Consider the following 21373-nt stretch of genomic DNA (forward strand, 5'->3'; position numbering starts at 1 on the left):
ATGTTTCTTGTTAATTATTTATCATATTTTTTATTTTCTAAATCAGTCTAAAGTTCTATTTCTTACGCTATCAAATATGTGACTCAGTTATATCATAAGCTAGTGAGCTACTATAGTAATTTACTATTACAGCCATCGTCCAATTCTCGTAATTCTTCGTTCTAGTAAGTTTTATAAATTAATCTTTACAGTAACTCTGTATGATTAATCAATTTCATGAATGACGCCTCCCTATTCTAGTGAATCTTTATGTTAATGTTACAATATTCTAGTGTGCAAACAAATGTAGTAATTTTACACTTATAGCGATCATTGAATTCTAGTAAGTTTGCCTTCTAGTAAATCTTATATAAATCTTCCCGTAATCTTGGTTGACTTATGGTAACTGTATATATGGTTAACCAAATTGTTGAATGGTACTCCCTATTCTAGTAAATCCTTCTATTCATGTTACACAATTATAGTACGAAAACTAATGTCTGACTTATATCGTAACCTACATCTCTATTTTAGTAAGTTTACTCTTATAGCAATATTTTAGTAAATTTACTATTCTATTCTGTTTTTCCTAGGAAATGAGGCCTCCTCTGCCAATACAGGGGAGATTGAAAGCATTCACCTCACACACCACACAACAGGATGTCAACATTGAGATAAGTGCAATCTCTGGTGTAGCTCATGCACAACAACCACAATGTCCAGGGCCATCGGCACGCCCTCGTTCACAAGATGTTGATGACGACGACGACGATTTCATGGACATGCCGAATAGGCGCCCTGTCATCAAGAAACAACGTATCAATACAAATGTCCCAGCCAATGCACGCAGGCAGGGAACACTCAAGGAAACGCCCGCCCCTTCTAGTGTTGTTATTCAATTGTCATGCAAAAATTCCTGCTGTTAGAATTCAGACTCGGTCCTTTCTCACTGATATTTCAATTCTCAGCGTAAGTCAATTCTCACTGATATTTCAATTCCATACTCCAATTCTCAGCGTAAGTCTTGCTGTTTTGACCCCATTTCTGAATGTTCAATTATTAAGTTCGCCAAATCTAACTTCCTTTCACTATCAATATAGGAAAATTTATCTATGTACAAGTCGCAGCTGCTCTTCTACGGCATTTACCACCCAATCAATGAGATTATAAAGCTTCCTGCTGGGCTAGAAGCAAACCGGCCTCGCTTGTGATCAATGGTTATGGTTGCCTAGTAGTGACAAAATAAATACGGACACAATGTCCTCCTTGCTGTAATTTTAATTATCATGGATACAATTTTCTTTCTTCAAAACATCATCGTATCAATATAAGTTATCTTGGGTTCATAATTTTTTTTACCATTGTCCAAATTATCTTATACAATCTTGGGTTCTCGTAATTTTCCCTTCTATTAGTCCGTATATATTAAACTTTCATTTATATTTGTTAACTTACGTAAGTATGGTCAACCAAAATTATTAATGATGCCTCGCTATTCTAGTAAATCATTATATAATATATAATGATTTACTAGAATATCTGAATTATATCGTAAGTACATCTATACTATAGTAATTTACTCTTCTAGGGATAATTGAATTCTCGTAAGTTTTCCTTCTAGTATGTCTTCCACTAATCTTAGTTGACCCATGGTAACTATGTATGGCCTTCCTACTCTGTTTGCTTACCAAATTTTTTGACATATCGTAATGCCTACTTACTACGATAGTAAATAAATCATTATATAACTTACGCATTCTTCGTTGACTTTCGATAACTTTTTTTTTGACAAGGACTTTCGGTAACTTTGTACCCTTACCCAAAATTATGAACGCTGCCTTCGCATTCTAGCAAGTCCCACCGTTAACAACAGTCATTGGGCCCACCTGCCATCCATGGCCCATGTGTCATTTGGGATGACCTTTATTTTCTCTCTTTTTTTTCTGGCACTCACGCACGGTCTTATCTCTCAGGCACGGCCATTTTTTTCCCGCACGACACTCATCTTCCTCCACACGCGTCGCCGCACACTCACCGCTTCGCTCCCGCTCTCCGCGGCCCTGCCACATCCCTACAGGAAGGGACGACAACAGCTCAATCATGGGTTGCCCAGCCTAAAATGCCCGGAGGGGCCGAGCCCGGGTGCAACATGCAGCGAGAGGAAGACGAGTGAGCCAAAGATGGAAGGGAACTCTGTTGAAAAGGGATGGATCGATTTCTTTGTTTCCAAGGACGGATTTGACCTGCATTTACGGAGAATATGCTCGTCTACAAGCACTCTATTTTTCAAGTCCCAGATCCAAACACCTCAAAAACCAGGTTCGTCCAAACCTATCCCCTGTCATCTAACAAACCAAACAAATGCTTATTTTTGACTTATGGTCACTATGTATGGTTCGACCAAATTTGAGTAAATTGTTATATCTGTTACGCAAATCTAGTATGAAAGCAGTTGTCTATTGTAACCTACGTCTCTACTATACTGGTTTTGCGCTTATAGCCATTATTGATTTTTTCTTCTAGTAAGCCATATATTCCAGTAACCAGTGCTGGGTTCTGGTAGAAGTACATCAGACCTCACTAGATAATTGCAACCACGAGTCCAAAGTATCATTAATGTTACCACTAATTGTCTGGTGTTATCTCAAGTTGAAGTTGTCCTCACTATTATTCTTCCCATTTCATCCATCCGCCTCATGCAACATCATCAAACTCCTCCTCTAGTTGCCTTTTTGTGGGTGGTCTCCCCCTCTTCTTCCCCATCTTGCCACACAAACTCCCACTGGAACCACTTTTCTTCCATTCATTGTCTGGGTTTAATTCACAACTTGTACTATAATGACCTTTCAATCCACAATGGCCACAATTCCATACCCCTGTTGCTTTCTTGTTAGAAGTCTCAACTCGGACTATCTATTTCCCTTTGTGCTTCCTCCCCTTTGTACTAGCACCCTTCGGCGCACATTCCAAAATTAGCGTGTCTTTTCCAATTGTAGGAGAGGATCCTCTTCAGTATCATTTGCCACTACTTCATCAACCGCAGGAACTTCAGGTCCTCTTATTCCATCTGACACATTTTCTTCATTTCTAAGATTCCCCATCTGCGATGGTCCAATACCTACCGCAACTGATTCACCCCACACAGCCAATGCTTGCAGATCCTTGCTTCCTCTCTCAACCCCAATACTTGTTTTGCGGAGCTCCCTTACGGCCATCATTGCTAAATCTACCAACTTTCTTGTTGCGTACCTCTCGTCTTCACAATCTATTCCCATATTAGCTATGTCATGCCTGTCCCAAGTTACCATCATCCTCGCATCTCTGGTGTATCTCTTCATTATGTATTTCGAAGGTATATTTTCAATTTGCTGGTAGGTGAAAGCTTTAATAAGATGGGCGCAGAACAAGCCTGAAAGAATCAAACATGCACTAATCATTAACACCTTTACTTAGATAATATAATCATGAGAAATGAAAGACGTGACCTTTTCCCAAACTCACTCACCTGTATGCTCCCATGTCTTGCACTCGCATGTGTATCTACCTTCTTCCACATTAGCCTCCACTTTGAAAGAATGTTGAAACCATGAATATTTCCACGACTGATTTGTGTGTGTCACTAGGAAACTATCAGCCTTGTCTGCATCTGGGTCAATATGGAATGCAGTACTGTATATATAAGTATCTCTATACTTTTTGTAGACAGCCCGTGTGTACACCCTGCTCAAATGGATGTCGAAGTGTTGCAACGTAAATCGAAAGTTATCAGCCTGTTTCAAACACAATCACCTAAAAAAATTAGCTAACACAAGCAGCAGATAAACCTTTCTAGTAATTCTGTAATTGCAAACCATTTGTACACAACACATTTTGCAACTAATTAATTATGTTATACCAAAAACTTACGATATTACCTGTGATCAATGGGTTTCTCCTGCCGCCGTGTGATTTGTGTGTTGAATGAACTCAAGCATCTTGCGGGCAAATTTGCTCATGCATGTCATGTGGCCTGTGAAATGCCTACTCTTGAGCATCCTATTCACGCTTTCACTCCTTTGTGTAGACGTCATCCTTCCACAATACAAGGGTTTGAAGTAAGCTGCAACCCACAACTTCCTACTATCCCAAAGACCCTTGATAGTTTCATCTTCCCGTATGCCATACTCATCTACCAGCTCATTCCATGCTGCCTCGAACTCGATATGCGTAAGTGGGTGATTGATTACTGTTAGCAACTTTATCTTCAGACCCTCATGCAACTTATCCAATTTCTTAAGCTCATTTCGGTACTTCTTCAGCATGTGCCAACGGCACAACCTATGTTGTGTTTTTTTAAACACCCTCTTGATTGCGGCAGCCATCGCGCTATCCTGGTCTGTACCAGAAACAAGAAAAGTAATAACGTTACCAAACATTAACCTACATGTATTTCAGCAACAATACATTTAATTGCAAGGGTCATCTTCTCACCTGTAAGTATACATCTAGGATCTCGACTCCCTAACATGCAGTCTTGGAATGCTTGAAACAACCACTCAAATGTATCAGCTTGCTCATCCTGCAAAAGTGCTTGCCCAAACACGACATTTTGTAGTTGATGGTTCAAACCGACAAACATAGCTACTGGCATGTTATACATATTAGTTTTGTATATGGTGTCGAATGTAACGACCAGGGTTTTCAATTTCGGTATTGCAAAAATTTCGGCCACCACCGAAACTACCGAATTTCACGAAATTCGGCCGAAATTTCAGCGAATTTTTTTTAGAGACTAGCACATGAAGTATGCTTTTTCTAAAAAAAAACATTTAAATCTAAATAAATATTAGTATGATTTATGACTACACATCTATTGAATACAAAAATATGCAATATAAACAATAAAAAATTGAGTCTAAAGTTATATAACACATGTATTAGTGTATTACAAAATTTCAGATTTTTCTTTCGGCCACCACCGAAATTACCGAATTTCGCGAAATTTCGCCGAAATTTTGAACCCTGGTAACGACATCTCCAAAATCTCTATATTCTGCACGTTGGCTTGCATGACTCCAGAACACATTCTTGACAATGTTCTCACTGTCCACCTGTAAATCATAGTAGAAATATTCATTATGGGCCTTTATCTCCTTGAAGAACTCAAGCAACTTGGGAATATCATTTTCTCTCTCTGCCTTGGCCACTACAGCTTTCCTGAAATTGTAACATCACGCAACTCCCATTACTGATTTGACAATTAATATCATTTGGTTATACATTACTGTATACATTACCTGTTTTTCAGGTCCCTCTCAGTGAATGTGAAGTTTTGGCGACCGCCATATATGTCTGACAACACATTTACTGTTGCGTTCAGGGGAACATCACACCTATGCATCTGATCAACAATCCCCATGATTCTCGGGTCCTAGTTTTTGTGTGACTTCATATATTGTGTTAAGCTCCGCGATGGATGCAATGGGTGAGTGTGTTCCAACCGTATCCTCTCAAAAAACCAATATCCCTTCTTCTGGTTCCATTTAACCTTCACAAATGCCTTGCATTCACACCTCATTGACATTTTCTCTCGAACTCTCTCCTCACCATGCTTATAATAATCCCAGTGCCCTTGTTTATTGCAACTCATCTCCAAAACCGTCTTCCTAGTCTTGGTTATGCGCACGTCGAATCCTGCCTTACTCGCATAGAACTTGTAAAACTCCTCTGCTTCATCTCTGCTCTAAAAATGTAGCTCTTCATTGGGCACAATTTCTTCTATCAACAAGGGATCGTGATTCACATTGAACAACAAGTTACAAGTTAAACCATAGAGGCCAGTATTTTGAATAACGCTAATACAAGTTAACCAAGGGATCCTGATTCACATACGTCTTCTGCTGATCAGGCGTCACCATCGTCGTTGGAGAGACAGTCTGTAGCGGAGTCACTTCATCAAGGCTTGCAGGATTTGCTACCGGCACCGACGCCGGTGCCACAGGCTGAACTGGAGTCAGCACAGATGACGTCGATGCCTCTCCGGCTGCAGAGGACGACGGAGTGGGTGATCCATGGGTCGGCGGCATGACGAGACTCATGGAACCTGAATCGTCGGCCAAACAGAATGATGGACTAGTCACGCCCCGTCCAATTGCAGTAGCATTTAGACACGCGAGAAGTTAGCACCAATAATATTGCACAAAGAGAATAAATGCCGGAGTGGCCGCTGCACTAGTGCCTTTTGCGTAAATGACGTATTGTGAACTGCAGACGCTAACTGCGCGAGATCTACACGATACAACCACTGCTTATTGGTTCATGCTTACTACATACAATATACTTTTGTTACTGGTTACTAGATTTTTTTTATACTTAGTATAGATTTTTGTTATTGGTTACTAGAATTTTTTTATACTTAGTATCGACTGCACCCTTTCTCGTATACAATATTAGAGTTACCACACATCTCGTATGTACTCCGTACATAGCTTGCATGTGTATCGCCTGCACCCTTTCTCGTATACAATATTACGAGTTACCACACATGTCGTATGTATTCGCTTGCACCCTTTCTCGTATACAATAGTACGAGTTACTGGACAAAAGCCTTCCAGTAGCGCTGATTTGGGATCATCATTTATTCACGTCTTTGCCGCATTATTGATGCTGTCGGCTCATGTTCTATCGGCTGGAGCCTTGTTTAGATTGGAGTTAGAAATCAGTATTTGGTACTGTAGTACTTTCGTTTATATTTGATAATTATTGTTCAATCATAGCTTAACTAGGCTCAAAAGATTCGTCTCGTAATTTACAATCAAACTGTGTAATTAATTATTTTTTATCTATATTTAATACTCTATACATATATCCAAAAATTTGATGTAATAGAGAGAGAGCAATCTAAACAAGGCCTGGCTCTGAATTCTAATGTTACGTCGGCTCGCTCGGCAATTACTGGCTTCCGATGCCGTGGCACCTGGGCTGGTTGGGATGGGCAACAGGGTGGTGCGGCCAGGCACCCGGACACAAACTCTATAGCTAGCTACATAATGGCCTCTCTCTACATATAGGAGGCGTTTAGTTCACCCCAAAATCTAAACTTTGGCACTATGCAAAAAGAAGATTTCTCGTCATATCAAACTTGCGGTATATGCATGAAGTACTAAATATTGACAAAATCAAAAACTAATTGTACAGTTTGGTTGTACTTTGTGAGACGAACGTTTTAAGTCTAATTAGTCAACGATCAGACAATTATTACCAAATACAAACGAACACTACAGTGTCGCTACAGCAAATTTGTCGCGCCGATTCAGGCAACTAAACGAGGCGATAATGTTGTCTATGTACCACGTACCATGGTTTTCGAAGGATAGACCACTCATCCGCTGTCTGTCGAGCGATTGCTCTGACCACTCTCCAATACTGCTCTGTGCCGTGCTCTGCCAAAAGATTTCGGTTCGAAAGCATCTGGCACAAACTGCATGGCTACCCTGACGATATGTGCGTGCTGCATGGACCTGCTGCCCGCTGGTCCAAATTTTTTACTATTTGTCTATTTTTTCGAAAGTTTCTCTTAAATAGACCCCTGGTGAAAACAATTCCAGAAATGGATCCTTGGCTCGACGCCAGAGTGACTGGCGTCGAGCTTGGCGCCACGGTCACTGGCGCCGAGGTCCTGGGCACGGGAAAATAGCCTGCCAGAGGCTCGGCGCCAGAGTGACTGGCGCCGAGCTCGGCGCCATAGTGAATGGCGCCGAGACACCTGCATTTAACCCAGCCTGCACTTCTTTCCCGAGCTGACTTTTAGCCATTTTTGCATATGTCTGTCCCACGGTAAAAATCAAATTTGACAATGTCAAGTCATGGTAAAAATCTAGGCTTAACAAATTTCAGCATGTCCATCTCATGGTAAATTTAAAGACTTAGCCAAAATTTTATATATCCATCGCACGGTAAATTTAGGGTGTTTGATGTGCTTGCTAACCATCGGCCTCACCAAACGTAGGCCTCCAAAGGGCAAGGTCAACCCTTCTGTTCTGCTTGCGCACCAATCGATCCTTCTGTTCTGCTTGCTAACCATACGTTTGGTAAATTTAAAGACTTAGCCAAAATTTTATATATCCATCTCATGGTAAATTTAGGGACTTAGCCAAAATTCTAAGTTGCCGGTGATTGTGAGGTAGGGTGAAGTGGCGAGAAAAAACCCGAGACGGAGGAGAAATAAGAGGAAGAACGCTCGGAGAAGAAGTGCAGGCTGGGTTAAATACAGGTGGCTCGGCGCCAGTCACTCTGGCGCCGAGCCCCTGGCAGGCCATTTTCCCGTGCCCAGGACCTCGGCGCCAGTGACCGTGGCGCCGAGCTCGGCGCCAGTGACCGTGACGCCGAGCTCGGCGCCAGTCACTCTGGCGCCGAGCTAAGGGTCCATTTCTGGAATTATTTCTGCCAGAAGTCTATTTGAGAGAAACTTTCAAAAAAGGGCCAAATAGTAAAAAGTTCGGCCCGCTGGTGGCTGCCAGACCACCACGCTGGCAATCCCACCTCCCCCCATGGCTGCACTGCTCTCCGGCCTCTCCCTGTGCGTGCGGCAGCCATGGTTCAGATTAAGTTCTTTTTTTATTCGGTAATGCTTAGAAGCGGGCATCCCCACTCGCTACCATGCCATCCGGTCGCTCTCCGCCCGTGCCACGCGTCCTTGCGGTCATCCCCCACCACACCCCAATCCTGCTCTTCCCGTTCTCGTCCTCTCCATGTCTCAGTCTCCCTCGCGTCCGCTGGCAGCAGTAGAGCCCCGCGGCGCCAAAGCTGACTCCTTCCTCCACCCAAGCCAACCATGCGGCCTCCTCCCTCAGATCGCACAGCGTCTCCCCGGCCTCTTCCCCAACCCCAGCGCTACCGGGATGTCTCGCTACCGCGGGTCGCCACTATGCCAGATTGTCACAGTAGGAACGTAGGCATTTTTACTGTAGGGGCGGCTGGTGATTCAGCCGCCCCTACAGTGGGCGTCCTCGGGCCCCAGCAGCCCAGCCACCCAACAGATGGCATTTATAGGGGCGGCTGTTAACCTGAGCCGCCCCTACAGTTGGGGCTGATCTATAGGAGCGGCTCAATCACCAGCCGCCCTTGCAGTGCCCATTTGTAGGGGCGGCTGCCACCAGCCGCCCCTGCTGCTCGACTGTAGGGGCGGCTGAATCACCAGCCGCCCTACTGATGGCGCACGAATAAATAGCAGCCACCCCATTTTTCCACCTTGGGACACACTTTTCTACACAAAAAAGGTTGGGAGGCCTTAGGCTCCTCCTAAAAATTGCTCTACTAAGGGGGGGGGTTTGATCTCAAATCCTTTGGTGGAGAGGCTCTAAAAGGTAAGAAAATGCTTCTCCAACTCTTTATTTGAAGTTTAATTCATTGGTTAGTGAGTAATTAGATTTTTGGTTTTCTCTCTCTTCCATGGAGCCTGAGCTATGTATGAGTGAAATTAGACCCTAATTTTCACTATACTATGGTAAATTAGGTAGGGAAGTAAGATTGCACCCTTTGTTAGTACATCTTTGTTGATTTTAGTGTAGTATTAGTGAAGGTTAGTACATCTTTGTTAGTACATCTTTGTTGTTAGTACATCTTTGTTGCACCCTATATCTAGATCTAGATCTAGGATTTTGTTTTTTTTCTTTTTCAATTTTTTCTTTATGTGACTAGGATTTGCATGTAGGTGAATGTTTAAGATTTTAATTGTTGCTAATGTGTAAAATATCCTCTACCATGGCTACTAATTACCATTTAATATTTATTTTGATTCCTTTCTATAATGTGTGTTTTTAATTAGTTATGGATAAATAGGCCATTAATTAATTATCATCTACCATGAAATTGGAATGGAGTTTGCATAAAAGGTAGTGGATGAAATATTAAATGTTGCTAATTGTTTTCTTTGAAATTGTTTATTTGAACCAATTAATTTATATTTTAAAATATTTATGCATTAATAGTCAATTAATTAACTATCCTCTACTACCATGGTGCGTGTCTCAGGTATATACAATTATTCTCGAGTAATATTCTTTTTTTGGTTGTTTTGTTTCTATAAGATGGACTACAAGAACTCTTGGATATATGGTTCGTTAAGACACGATGCTCTTTTCCGTGATGAGGTGGACAAATTCATCAAAGCCGCAGAGAAGCATGCAACGACGTTGAAAGAGAATAGTGACACGCTTATTTGTCCCTGCAAATATTGCAAGAACCTTATTGCATTTCAAGATGTGAGTACCATCAAAGAACATCTGATTAGGAGAGGATTTATTCCGGACTACACAATATGGATTTATCATGGTGAAACAGTGGTTGTTGATGACAGCGACGATGCTCTAGCTGATGAAGCTAAAACCCAAGCATACTTGTCCCGATTCACAGACGATCTTGAGCAACAAATGGATCGTGACTATGGCAATCAACAAGGTGGTGGCTTTGGCAATCAACAAGGTGGTGGCTTTGGTAATGAACAAGGTGGTGATGATGCTGGTGGTGCCAGCAATGATGGCGAAGCACGTGAGGGGGACTGTAGTTTCGATGATCTGTTGTGCCTCATGTCACGGTTGGTCCCATGGCCGAACATAGTTCCCGCCAACACATACCAAACAAAGAAGGTTATAAGTCCATTCACATTGGGGGTTGAAAAAATCCATGCATGCCCCAACCACTTTATCCTTTTTCGGCGTGGCACATCGTTCGAGACTTTAGATACATGTCCTAGGTGTGGGGCTAGTCGATACAAGAACAATGACCTTCAAAGTGGGGTGGAAGCCTCCACAGGAAAGAGGAAGAAGGGTGGGAAGAAGGTGGTGCAAGAATCTCAGCCCCCAGAGAAAACTCCATTAGGCAACGATGCAAATAAGAGAAGAATTCCTGCTCTGGTTATGTGGTACTTGCCAGTGACCGACCACTTGAGGCATATGTTCCTAAACCCTAAGGAAGCCGCACTGATGACATGGTGGGATGATGAGCGCAAGGTGGATGATGATACGACCGCACACCCGGCCGATTGTAGCAAGTAGCAAGTACAAAGCAGAATTCAGTGATGACCCACGGAATGTACGGTTCGGCTTGAGCACCGATCGAATGAATCCCAAGGTGGATGATGATAGTTTGGTATTCATTACTTTTTCAATTGAAATGATTTGGGGTCCAAATTATGGTTTCAACTTGTCTTTTTTCAAATTTCAAAATTTGAAATGTTCAAATTTAGTCAAATGACAAGATAACCAAAATAAAAGTTGTAGATCTTGATGAGTTGAACAACTTTTGTATTCATCACTTTTACATCTGAAATCATTTAGGGTTTAAAAATTTGGTTTGAACTTGTCAAATTTCAAATTTTAAATTTTAAAATGTGTAAAACATTATCACATCCAAGTTTGATCAAAATTAAATGTTGAAGCATGATTTTAGAAAATTTTAGGAAAAAAACTATCATATTTGGAGTTAGTATGAGGGAGAACAACTAGTTACAAAGTTTACCAACAGATTAAAAAGAGAAATCACACTGTTCTAGATGATCCTTACATGATCATAGTGAACAGTGTGATTTCGTTTTTTAATCTGTGGGTCAACTTTGTAACTAGTTTTTCTTCCTCATACTAACTCCAAATCTGATGATTTCTTTTCTAAAATTTTCTAAAATCATTCTCTATCAATTTATTTTGTTGGTTTTGTCAATATATACATATGAAAAGTTTGAGCAATTTAAATTTTGAATTTAAAAAAATGCAACTTCAGACAAGATTTTGGTACCCCAAATGATTTTAGCTGAAAAAGTGATAAATACCAAAGTTGAATAACTTATCAAGATCTACAACTTTTATATTGGTCATTTCTTCATATGACAAAGTGGTAATAACATTGTTCACAAATGTGACACATCTCTCATACGGTTTTATAAACTATATGAGACATGTGTAAGATTAGTGAACAATGTGTGCTAAGAATTTGTCAAATGAAAAAATGACCAAAATAAAAGTTGTAGATATTCATGAGTTGGACAACTTTGGTATTCATCACGTTTTATGTTGAAATCAATTTGGGCCTCAAATTTTGGTTTGAACTTGTCGTTTTTCAAAATTTCAAATATGAAAGGTTCAAATTTTATCAAATGACAAGATGACCAAAATAAAAGTTGTAGATCTTCATGACCTCTACAACTTTAATGTTTATCAAATTTTCATTTGAGATCATATGGTATCTCAAAAAAAAATTTCCCTCACCCAAATCCCTGTTCATCCACAGTTCTCTGCCCATGCCCGTCCGATCCTGCTCCCCATGCGCTGGATGCCCGCCACGCTCCTGCACCCGTTGCGCCCCTCCTGCTTTCTCCGCTCGCCCTTATCCTCTGCACACATCCACCGACACCCACCAAAAAAACAAAACAAAAATAAAAACACAGCGGCAGCTCCCCTTCCTCCATAGGAGGCGGCGGCCGCGAGGCGACGGCGCCTGCTGCGGCCGGCGCGCCGCCGCCCCCCTTCCCTCCACCCCGCTCCCCGCGGCACGGCGCGGCCCGGTCGACGCGGGCCAGCGCGAGCGGCACGGAGCGGCTTCGGCCCCGCCGGCCGCACCCTGCACCAGCGACCCCGCCTGCATCGCAAGCGGCACCCCCGCGGCACAGCCGAGGCGGCCCCGGCTGCCTCTTCCTCAGCGACCGGCCCAGCGTCGTCTCTTCCTCTCTGTCGGTGGCAACGACTCATCTCGGGCACCGGATCCCTAGGCAGGTGACTGCTTCCTTTTCCTCTTTCGTCCCGTGCCTCCTCCCCCGCATCCTCTCTCCCTCCGTCTCTCCCTTTGCGCAACTGATTGGGCGCCGCTGCAGTCTAAGCCGCCTCTCCTATGTAGGAGCCGCCCATTCCACTGCCGGCTCTCGAGGACTGCTTTGTATGTCCCTCCCTCTCGCACCTTCAGGTTTCATCTTAATCTGACCATGTGCCTCATTTTTTAAGTGATTTCCCGGCTTCCTCTTCTCAGGTAAGATCGCATAGACATGTTAACTTCGGACAACCTCCATACTGCTATCTGATGCGCGTATTTATCATACGGATTTCATTCCTACACAATATTTCTTACTGATTCAAGTGCTACACCAATATGTAATTGATTCCTCATGAACTGTGATTCATTGCGATTTCTATAAGAGGTAACTCATACTCAGATCTCCATACTTTTGCCGACCTATTGGTTCTTAGGTTCAGTTGTTTCATAAATTCTGCGTGCCATATTTGGGCTACCTACTATTTCTATTAGTTTCCGGCTGTTCTTTGGCCCCAGTTCGTTTGTACCTTGCTATTTTGCTTTTGTTATAATTCAGTCAATTTCGATTACGCTGCTTGCTTTCTCACTTCACAGTTCATTTTTCTCATACATTCTATCTCTTGGTCCAGGGAAAGAGCAACTTTAGGTGCTACATGAAATTGACTCCTCATGAACTGTGATTCATTCCAATTTCTATAAGAGGTAACTCATATGCTCAGATCTCTCTATTTTTCCCAACCTATTGGTTCTTAGGTTCGATTGTTTTAGAAATTATGCGTGCCATATTTGGGATACTTGCTATTTCTATTAGTTTCTGCTTTTCTTCAGCCCCAGTTCGTCTGTACCTTCCTATTTTATTTTTGTTATAAATTGGTGCTCTGCGATGACATGCTTTAGGTCTCACCTTTTTCCAAGATGCCTCCAAAATTCATGTCTCTGTTTCTTAAAACACTTCTAATTTGGGTGTTATTTTCTTTCATTATCTCATGGTCCATGTCAATTGTTTGGTAGAATTCAGATCCAATGGTGATCTTATCCCACTGGAATATTTTGCCATTACCGTTTATTACTTCTGCTGAAAAGATGAGGTGGCAGAGGTTGATGCTTTACATAAAAAATTTGGCCTCCATTTCCTACACTGCAGATGCCATTCTTACCCTGATGTTTAAACATGGAGTGCAGTGTTTCATCTCACAAAAAACATTTGCCTTCCTATCGTAATCAACGTAGTTCCGAACAAAACATTAAACTGTCGACGGCAACTGTCAATAAACATTAAACTGTACAAAAACCTGAGCATCTTCTACTGGATTTGTCTTATCTAGCCATGAATCATGACACTGCAAATGTGGTTCTTCAATTGGATTTTTTTCCGCTATAGTTTTGGACTCATGCTTCAGCTTATCAACAGGTCTATTCATCTGCATAGATGGCCTCAGGATGATAGCAAAATGAACGGCTTCTTTTATGGTGCTGTTGCAGACTCAACTCCTCTTTATGCCAACACGGTACATCATTTTAGTTTGTGTTCGTGTGTGTCCTCAGATTTAGGCACTTATGTTTTCCTGTCTGTTACAAAATTTGCCATTTTAATTACCCAATATTGTTCTTTGCGAGATCACATATTGGGATTCTATACATGCTACTCAAATTATGTTTAACACACCTTCCTAATTTCTTTGCGATTCATTGCATTTTCCTAACCGCCATCCTCCCTAAATTTATGTACGATGTTTAGACTCATTTCACTTCGACATATACTGTCTATATATGTATATTTGTGGCGGTCAGATTCGAATTTGAATTTTATATATATATATATATATATATATATATATATATATATATATATATATATATATATATATATATATATATATATATATATATATATGTGTGTGGTCAGATTTGAATTTGAATTATTTATTTTTTTGCTAGAAAATCCACTGTAGGGGCGGTTCTTGATTGAACCGCCCTTACAAATACACACAGCAGGGGCGGCTGGTGATACAACTGCCCTTATAGAAGTCCACTACAGGGGCGGCTGATATTACCAGCCGCCCCTACAGATGGCACTGTAGGGGCGGCTGAAAACACCAGCCGCCCCTACGGAGGGCACTGCAGGGGCGGTCAGGAAACCGCCCCTACAGAGGCACCCTCTGTAGGAACACCTTGGGAAGGGCGGTTGGCGCAGCCGCCCCTATAGAGGCTCTAGAGCCGCCCCTACAGTGGAATTCTGTAGTAGTGCGCCACTGCTGCCTTTGCTAGTGGCCACTGGGCGCACGTGCCAGGGAGCCTCAGGTCATCCTCGGCCGAGTCAAGGGCACCCATGAGCGCGACTGGTGCTGGTGGTGCTCGCGCGTCGCCGGCACCCTTCCCGACGGCCGGAATCAATCGGCCCCGGCCTCTCCTCCACCGGCGATGCCGTGTTTTAAGTGTTTCATCTGGATTGTATATGTTGCGAGCGTATGTTTCATGTTGTAGGCATATGTTTGAAGTGTTTCAGTTGTTTCAGACGTATGTTTCAAGTGTTTTATGTAGACGTTGTATAACATGCATGTTGCAAGCGTATGTTTCAAGTGTTTTAGGTGTTGCACACATATGTTGTAAGTGTTTCATTTGGATGCTGTAAAAGTAGATCTGTATGTTGCATATGTTTGTAATGGCTTTTCAAGTGTTTTCAGGTGTTTTGCAATTGTTTTTGACACGTATGTTGCATGTGTATTGGCTATTTTGTATGTATGTTACAAGTATTTCATCTAGATGTTGTAAAAGTAGATCTGGTGTTGCATATGTTGTAATGGGATCCACCTGCCACAACCACCTGCCACAACCACCCGCTGCAGCTACTAGGGCGCTGCTGAGCGGGCGCAGACTATCCCCGCGTGCATGTGCGTGGGAAGCAGAGGGGCGCGAGCGCTCCCTGCGTGCGGGCGTACGACGCGGGCAGGGCGAGTCATCTAGGCGGTACGAGTGGTCGAAACGGAGTAGACGCCAAAAACAGAGTGGGAATTCGAGCTGGTGACTTGGTGAGGCGTGGACGTTCGAACGCGGGCGTCCACGTCTAGACGCTAGGTTTATTTAGGAAGGTAGATAGATGACAGAAGAGCGACGAAACGTTTTTTTGGGCCACGTCGGGGCCTTGCAGCGATTCGGCAGTCCAGTAAGTAGAGAGAGTTCAAGTGGAAAACGGACCGAGACAGTATGTAATAATCCACTTGACGTTGCTCAAAAAAATTGTAAGAAGCAATTGATATGTGGGAAATTTGAGGGGTAAATGAAAATTCAAATATGAAAGAAAATTTTAAAAAATTAAAAGTGTTTTTAGGGATGGTTTATTTTTTAAACAAAAGTGGCACCAAAAAAACAATTTTTATAGATGATTATTCTCTTTGGTCAACAATCTCTTTGCGGAGGTATTTTCTTGTCCGTCACGAAACCTATCTTGGCGAATAGATCTCATAGGTCCTAAGTTAGCAGCGCGGAACAATTTGTGGCCCCGCATTGCTAATATAAAATTGGTCCATAAGCGAGATGAGTTTCATTGCAATTTGCACCCAAATGGACAATTCTCAATAAAGTCACACTATCAAGCTTTATTACATATTGATATCCACAATATTGACAAACTCATTCAAAAAGTGAAAGTGCCGTTGAAAATAACAAATTTTCCTGTGGTACCTACAACAAGGAGTTATATTGACAAAGGATAATAACCTATTAAAGTGTAATTGGCAAGGTAGCAAAACTTATTGCTTTTGTCATAAGAAGACACAATTAAGCACTTGTTCTTTGACTACCGGTTTGCTAGCTCAATTTGGTGTTTTATTCATGTTGTGGCACGTCTTTTAAAACCTCACAATATAGGTCATTTGTTTAGTGGTTGGTTAAGAGGTGTGAACAAGGATGTGAAACTTTTACTTCTGCTAGGAGTAGCTGCAACTTGTTGACCTTTTTGGCTCAACAAGAACAAGGTTGTTTTTTAAAAATATATATATATTTCTCCTGCGTAGGTGTCGGGCCCCTAATTTAGGGTCCTCTATGCATCATGTATTAGTCCCTAGATCAGTATCTAATACGCACAACTCGAACAAGATTGATATAAAAAATCATACTTTTATTGCTAATAGGGAAAAACATATTACATGGTTCGGGTTTACATAGCTTGGCCCACTGGCCTTATAGCAGATGTTGACATTTCTTAGCATCACTCTTTACTAAGTTGTCATCCCTAGCACGATGCCAGAAATGTGTTGTTGGTAATTATTAAGAACACTTGTAAATATGTATATTAAGTAATCCGCAAACACACAGATAATATACCATTGTAGCATTTGAACCGGGAGTATACCAGGTATCGTTATTTATATTTTATCCATAGAGAGGAGCAATCGGGTTGGCACAGAGATATTGACAAATATGTATACTTATGATAAGATCATCACCCTCATGCTATTGCAGGGGTAAGTCAAGTGATAAATGAATGATAAGTGTAAGGTATTGATGGTATTCCAGAGATAGAAATAGATACTCATAAATGTAGTATGGCTAGGCAGGAGATTCATTAAGAGTAAAAGATTTCTAAGTCATTCCATATTAACTAAGTCTTTTGTACACCCAAGTATATACACTCTCATCTATAGTATAATTAACTTTGGATCTATGCATAAGGAACATTACTAAGGAAGATTAAGAACAGAGCTTGACTCCCTTCGCAACCGGATTCTACTTGCTCTACAAACAAGGAGTGGACTATAAATGACTCAACGGGAGTGTCACATCCACGATCTACCACATGACCTAGAGTGTAGAATGCATCCGTAGGTAAACAATATTTAAGCACCACGCTTACATAAGCTAAGCGCTTTGCGAACATATGCATATATTCATAACCAATCATGACTATATAAAGCATATAATTAGAGCAAACTAGGAACATAATAATTCACAACATAATATTGAAGTAGCACAAAGTCATAAAATAAAAGGGATACAATGGATATACCGGCCTCTAGACGGTGAATCCAGAATCTTGAGCAATAGCCCAAACTCTACTCGAACCTTGCTAGCTAGCCTATACTAGAACTTTGAAGAATTGGAGCCCTATTCTCTTATCTCTGGAAACCCTAATTTCTAATCTGATCTTGATTTATCGCAATTTGCTAAGGGAGGGGGGCAGGGGCTAATATATATAGGCTGGAGCGTCAGTTCTGAGTCCTCGGATCAAACCGACTTGAATCAACGACGTAGATGCAATCCTTAAGGCGGTGGAGAACCGACATAGCGAGGCGGAGGCTGACAGGTGGGCCTAGGGGCGGGCCGGCCTGTAGGTGGGGCTAGTCGGCCCCACCTGGCGGCGCCTCGGCCTCCGCTTTGGTGTGGTGTCTTCCCGAGTCTTCTGGAACCTACTGGGGTAGTTTCGCTGCGGATAAACGTGAATTTAATTTGACGATTTGATCAACCTTGACGGTTTTCTGGATAAACCCTATTGAAAACACAGATTCACCAAAAGTCATGGAAATTGTCAATTTAAACCCCTAAGTCTATGTTGGTGATCATTTTCATGCATGATTTCAAGTTATATTGACGGTTTATGATGGATGATAACTACCGTCAACAAACTCCCCCAAGCTTAACCTTTTCTTGTCCCTAAGCAATGCCAAACTTAGCAATGGATCAGGAGTTGCATTAATGTTTTTACTCCTCAAAAGTACACATGCGTTCAAACAAGAATTCTCCTCCAGATTAAAACAAACTGATCTGACTTTCAAACTTACCCATATTACCTTCAACCATGGGGCTTGTAGCCTTCACTTGGGTTTTAAGCAATTGAAAGACAGAACAATCAAGTCAAGCACTATGTCTCAAGTTCTTTGTTCAACCATTATTCTGGAGTTTTTTGCAAGTTTTCAAAATAAAACTCAGAGATTCCATTGTATGACACTCTCAAGTCTCTCAAAATATATGATATTTGTGGATCTTCACCAAGGCAATAGTGGCATTTTTCCTTACTCTTCCTACAACTAAGGCTTATGTGGAGCTCATAGGAATAGTGATAACATGAAAGAGCATACTTGCAATACATACATTGTAAAGTCAAACAATGGATCCAAAGAGAGTTGAGTCATACAATCAAATCAAGATGTGCATGTGTGTGGAATATATGGTGGATATATATGGTGGCTAGCCTAATTCTACTATGCTCCTTAAAAAACTTATCTCTCTTTTGAAACTTGGAAATAATTATAAGAAAATATGGGCTATCTTATTCATCTCTTTTTTTAGGTGGACATCTAAGTACCCATTGTTTTAAATATCTTGGACACTTGTCCATTTTTTTTTTCAATTCTCTCTTTTTTTTCAAAATAAGTCTTGCATAGCCCATGCCTCTTTTCTATACAAACTTTTGAGAGATACTAACAAGAACTTGGAGCATTTATTTGGTGGATGGAACCTATCAAGAATATTTTTGGTGTTTTCTCCTAATATAGGAGTAAAACATTTTGGGTGGATCTAGATGGAAAGCATGTTTTTGCGCCTACCCGCAATGTAGGAGTAGTGCATATGTGGGTGGTGTGCACGTGATCTTGATTTTAAGAGTGTGACAAACCTCTCATAAGGGTCAACAAAGCTTGACTAAACTCAATGTAAAACGAGTAGCATATATGAGTGAAAGTTTTCCTAGCCTAAATATCATGCTTGGCTCTGCTAGGAATTCAAACTTTATCATATAGAAACTCATCATATTGCATTTTTATGTTTTTCAAAAGAAATCTCGAGAACTTAGTATCACTTGGAACAAGATAAATAGCAGCTCAAACCTTCTCATATCATATCCGTGAATTATCTAGACTTTAGATCAAGCATTGCTACCCACGAGTTTCAAGTTCAGAGCAAATTCTCATATCAAAACAGTCATATCCAAAACTCAGGAGAATTCATGGCTGAAAACTAGGTACTTGAAAGGAATTATAACAGAGTAACTATTCATCATTTCCATCATGAATCATCATCTTCAAGTTCTTTTTATTTATTGGCTCTTAAAAATAGAAATTTAAAGCAAACTTAAGGCCAACTATATACACACTCTTTTTATTTGGTTTTTATTTATTTTAGACCACACCTGCTAATATATAAAAGACTAAGTCAAATTTTTATTTTGTTGTTTTTTTAATGATAGTATTATATAACAAGCTTGAAAATAAAGAAATAAAATACTAGAAAAGAAAATAAAACTTACCTGCGGTAAATGGGGGCTCCTCCCCCAAGCTGGGTGTTGCTGTGGTTGGTCGATCAGAATGGTGGGTCAATGTTGAGACCCTGGAATAAGTAGTGCCAATTCTCGTTCAGCTGCTCCTGGTGCTGTTGGATGCTGGTGATGCGTTCTCCCATTTCTGCTTGCCACTGGGAGTGCTGGTGTAGCTGGTTCTGAATGTCTTGCTACGTCTCTTTGATAGTCGTCAGCCTAGTGTTGAGGCGGGGGCGCTCCATCTACTGCTCATGATAGTCCATGGGCTGGTCATGGTAACCATAGGTAGAGAAGGACATACGACTTCCCTGATGGCCATTAGAGACTTCTTTATATGGTTGCTGCTGATAGTAGTCAAAGTTGCCACATTGCCATTGCTCACTTGAGCCCTGCTGCCAGGACCTCTCAGCGTGCTGAGGAGTGGGCTGCTCTCAACCACATGCTCGGGCTGGTGCATGTGGAAAGATCCCGGCTGGTCCTAGCCTACATAGCTGGTGAAAGTCGGTCCATCTAGAATTGGATCACCTCCATGGTACTTGGGCTGTGGGTTGCCAGTGAGTCTCACAGAACTACTCCGATGAGGTGATGCCTCCTTCACCTGTAAATCAAAAATAAAAGACTACACTGCATATAGACCAAGGTTTTGGTCTAGTAACGGAATTTTGTTTGTATAATCCATATACATCATGATAAGTTTCCCATCCTTTTTCTTCTTCAGCATGAGAGCTTGGACAAAATATTCATAATCAATAAACCAACAGGGAATATCCTCAATGTAAGCAACAGGAGCATTTTTCAAAAGACCCAAGTTTTTGGCTATGCGGGTAACCAAAGAAGTACACCCAACATCTCCCTTAAGATTAGGAATTTCTTTCCATTGTTTCAACATAAATTTGATAGGTGAAACCTTCCTCCTCTTAACCATGGCATAGAGCAGCTTAAGTTCGTCATTCCTTACAGTGCGAAAATCATTTCTAGGAAATAAAGTAAATCCTAACTATTTATGCATAAAGCGTAGAGTAGGGTGATGAATTTCATTTGTACGAGGACGGAAACTAGTAAGTTCTTTAGATATTTCTCTCCAAAATTTCGTCTTATCAAAGTCTTATAGAGCAGTGTCTACGTCAATTAAGCATTGAGCATTGAATCCTAGAAGCTCACTAAAATTCTTCTAGGAAACAAAAAAGTCTTTCCCAAAAAGTCTAAATGAAACTTCAGATTCGGTGGGTTGCAGGGTGCGTCAAAATTCTACGATCAAAAGCTTAGACCCTGGCTCATTAATTTTCCAAACATCCTCCCATCCTACAGCCTTAAAAATAATGTCAAATTCAATGTTCATACCTGTTGCTTGCAGTAGGGCTAGAATAT

The 21373-nt window shown here is 41.4% G+C and overlaps 1 protein-coding gene and 1 long non-coding RNA gene across 5 annotated transcripts; one reads left to right on the forward strand and one right to left on the reverse strand.

Annotated features, from left to right (window-relative positions):
• Positions 1-2951: 2951 nt before the first annotated feature.
• LOC136469987 (protein FAR1-RELATED SEQUENCE 5-like) lies at positions 2952-5377 on the reverse strand. Its single transcript, XM_066467978.1, has 6 exons — positions 5256-5377; positions 4947-5175; positions 4450-4537; positions 4023-4354; positions 3485-3749; positions 2952-3388 (listed from the first exon to the last, which is right to left on the reverse strand). The coding sequence occupies exons 1-6, from the start codon at positions 5375-5377 to the stop codon at positions 2952-2954; spliced, it is 1473 nt and encodes a 490-aa protein (XP_066324075.1).
• A 6992-nt stretch (positions 5378-12369) lies between these two features.
• On the forward strand, positions 12370-14451 carry LOC136473645 (uncharacterized). Of its 4 annotated transcripts, none has more exons than XR_010762705.1 (5): positions 12370-12722; positions 12821-12882; positions 12973-13141; positions 13386-13458; positions 14168-14451. It is a non-coding gene; the product is annotated as an uncharacterized lncRNA (long non-coding RNA). The 4 variants fall into 4 exon arrangements; XR_010762704.1 differs by having other exon boundaries at positions 12844-12882; XR_010762707.1 differs by having other exon boundaries at positions 12370-12718.
• Positions 14452-21373: the final 6922 nt, after the last annotated feature.

This window comes from Miscanthus floridulus, chromosome 8, assembly GCF_019320115.1.
Source record: "Miscanthus floridulus cultivar M001 chromosome 8, ASM1932011v1, whole genome shotgun sequence".
NCBI classification, from domain to species: Eukaryota; Viridiplantae; Streptophyta; class Magnoliopsida; order Poales; family Poaceae; genus Miscanthus; species Miscanthus floridulus.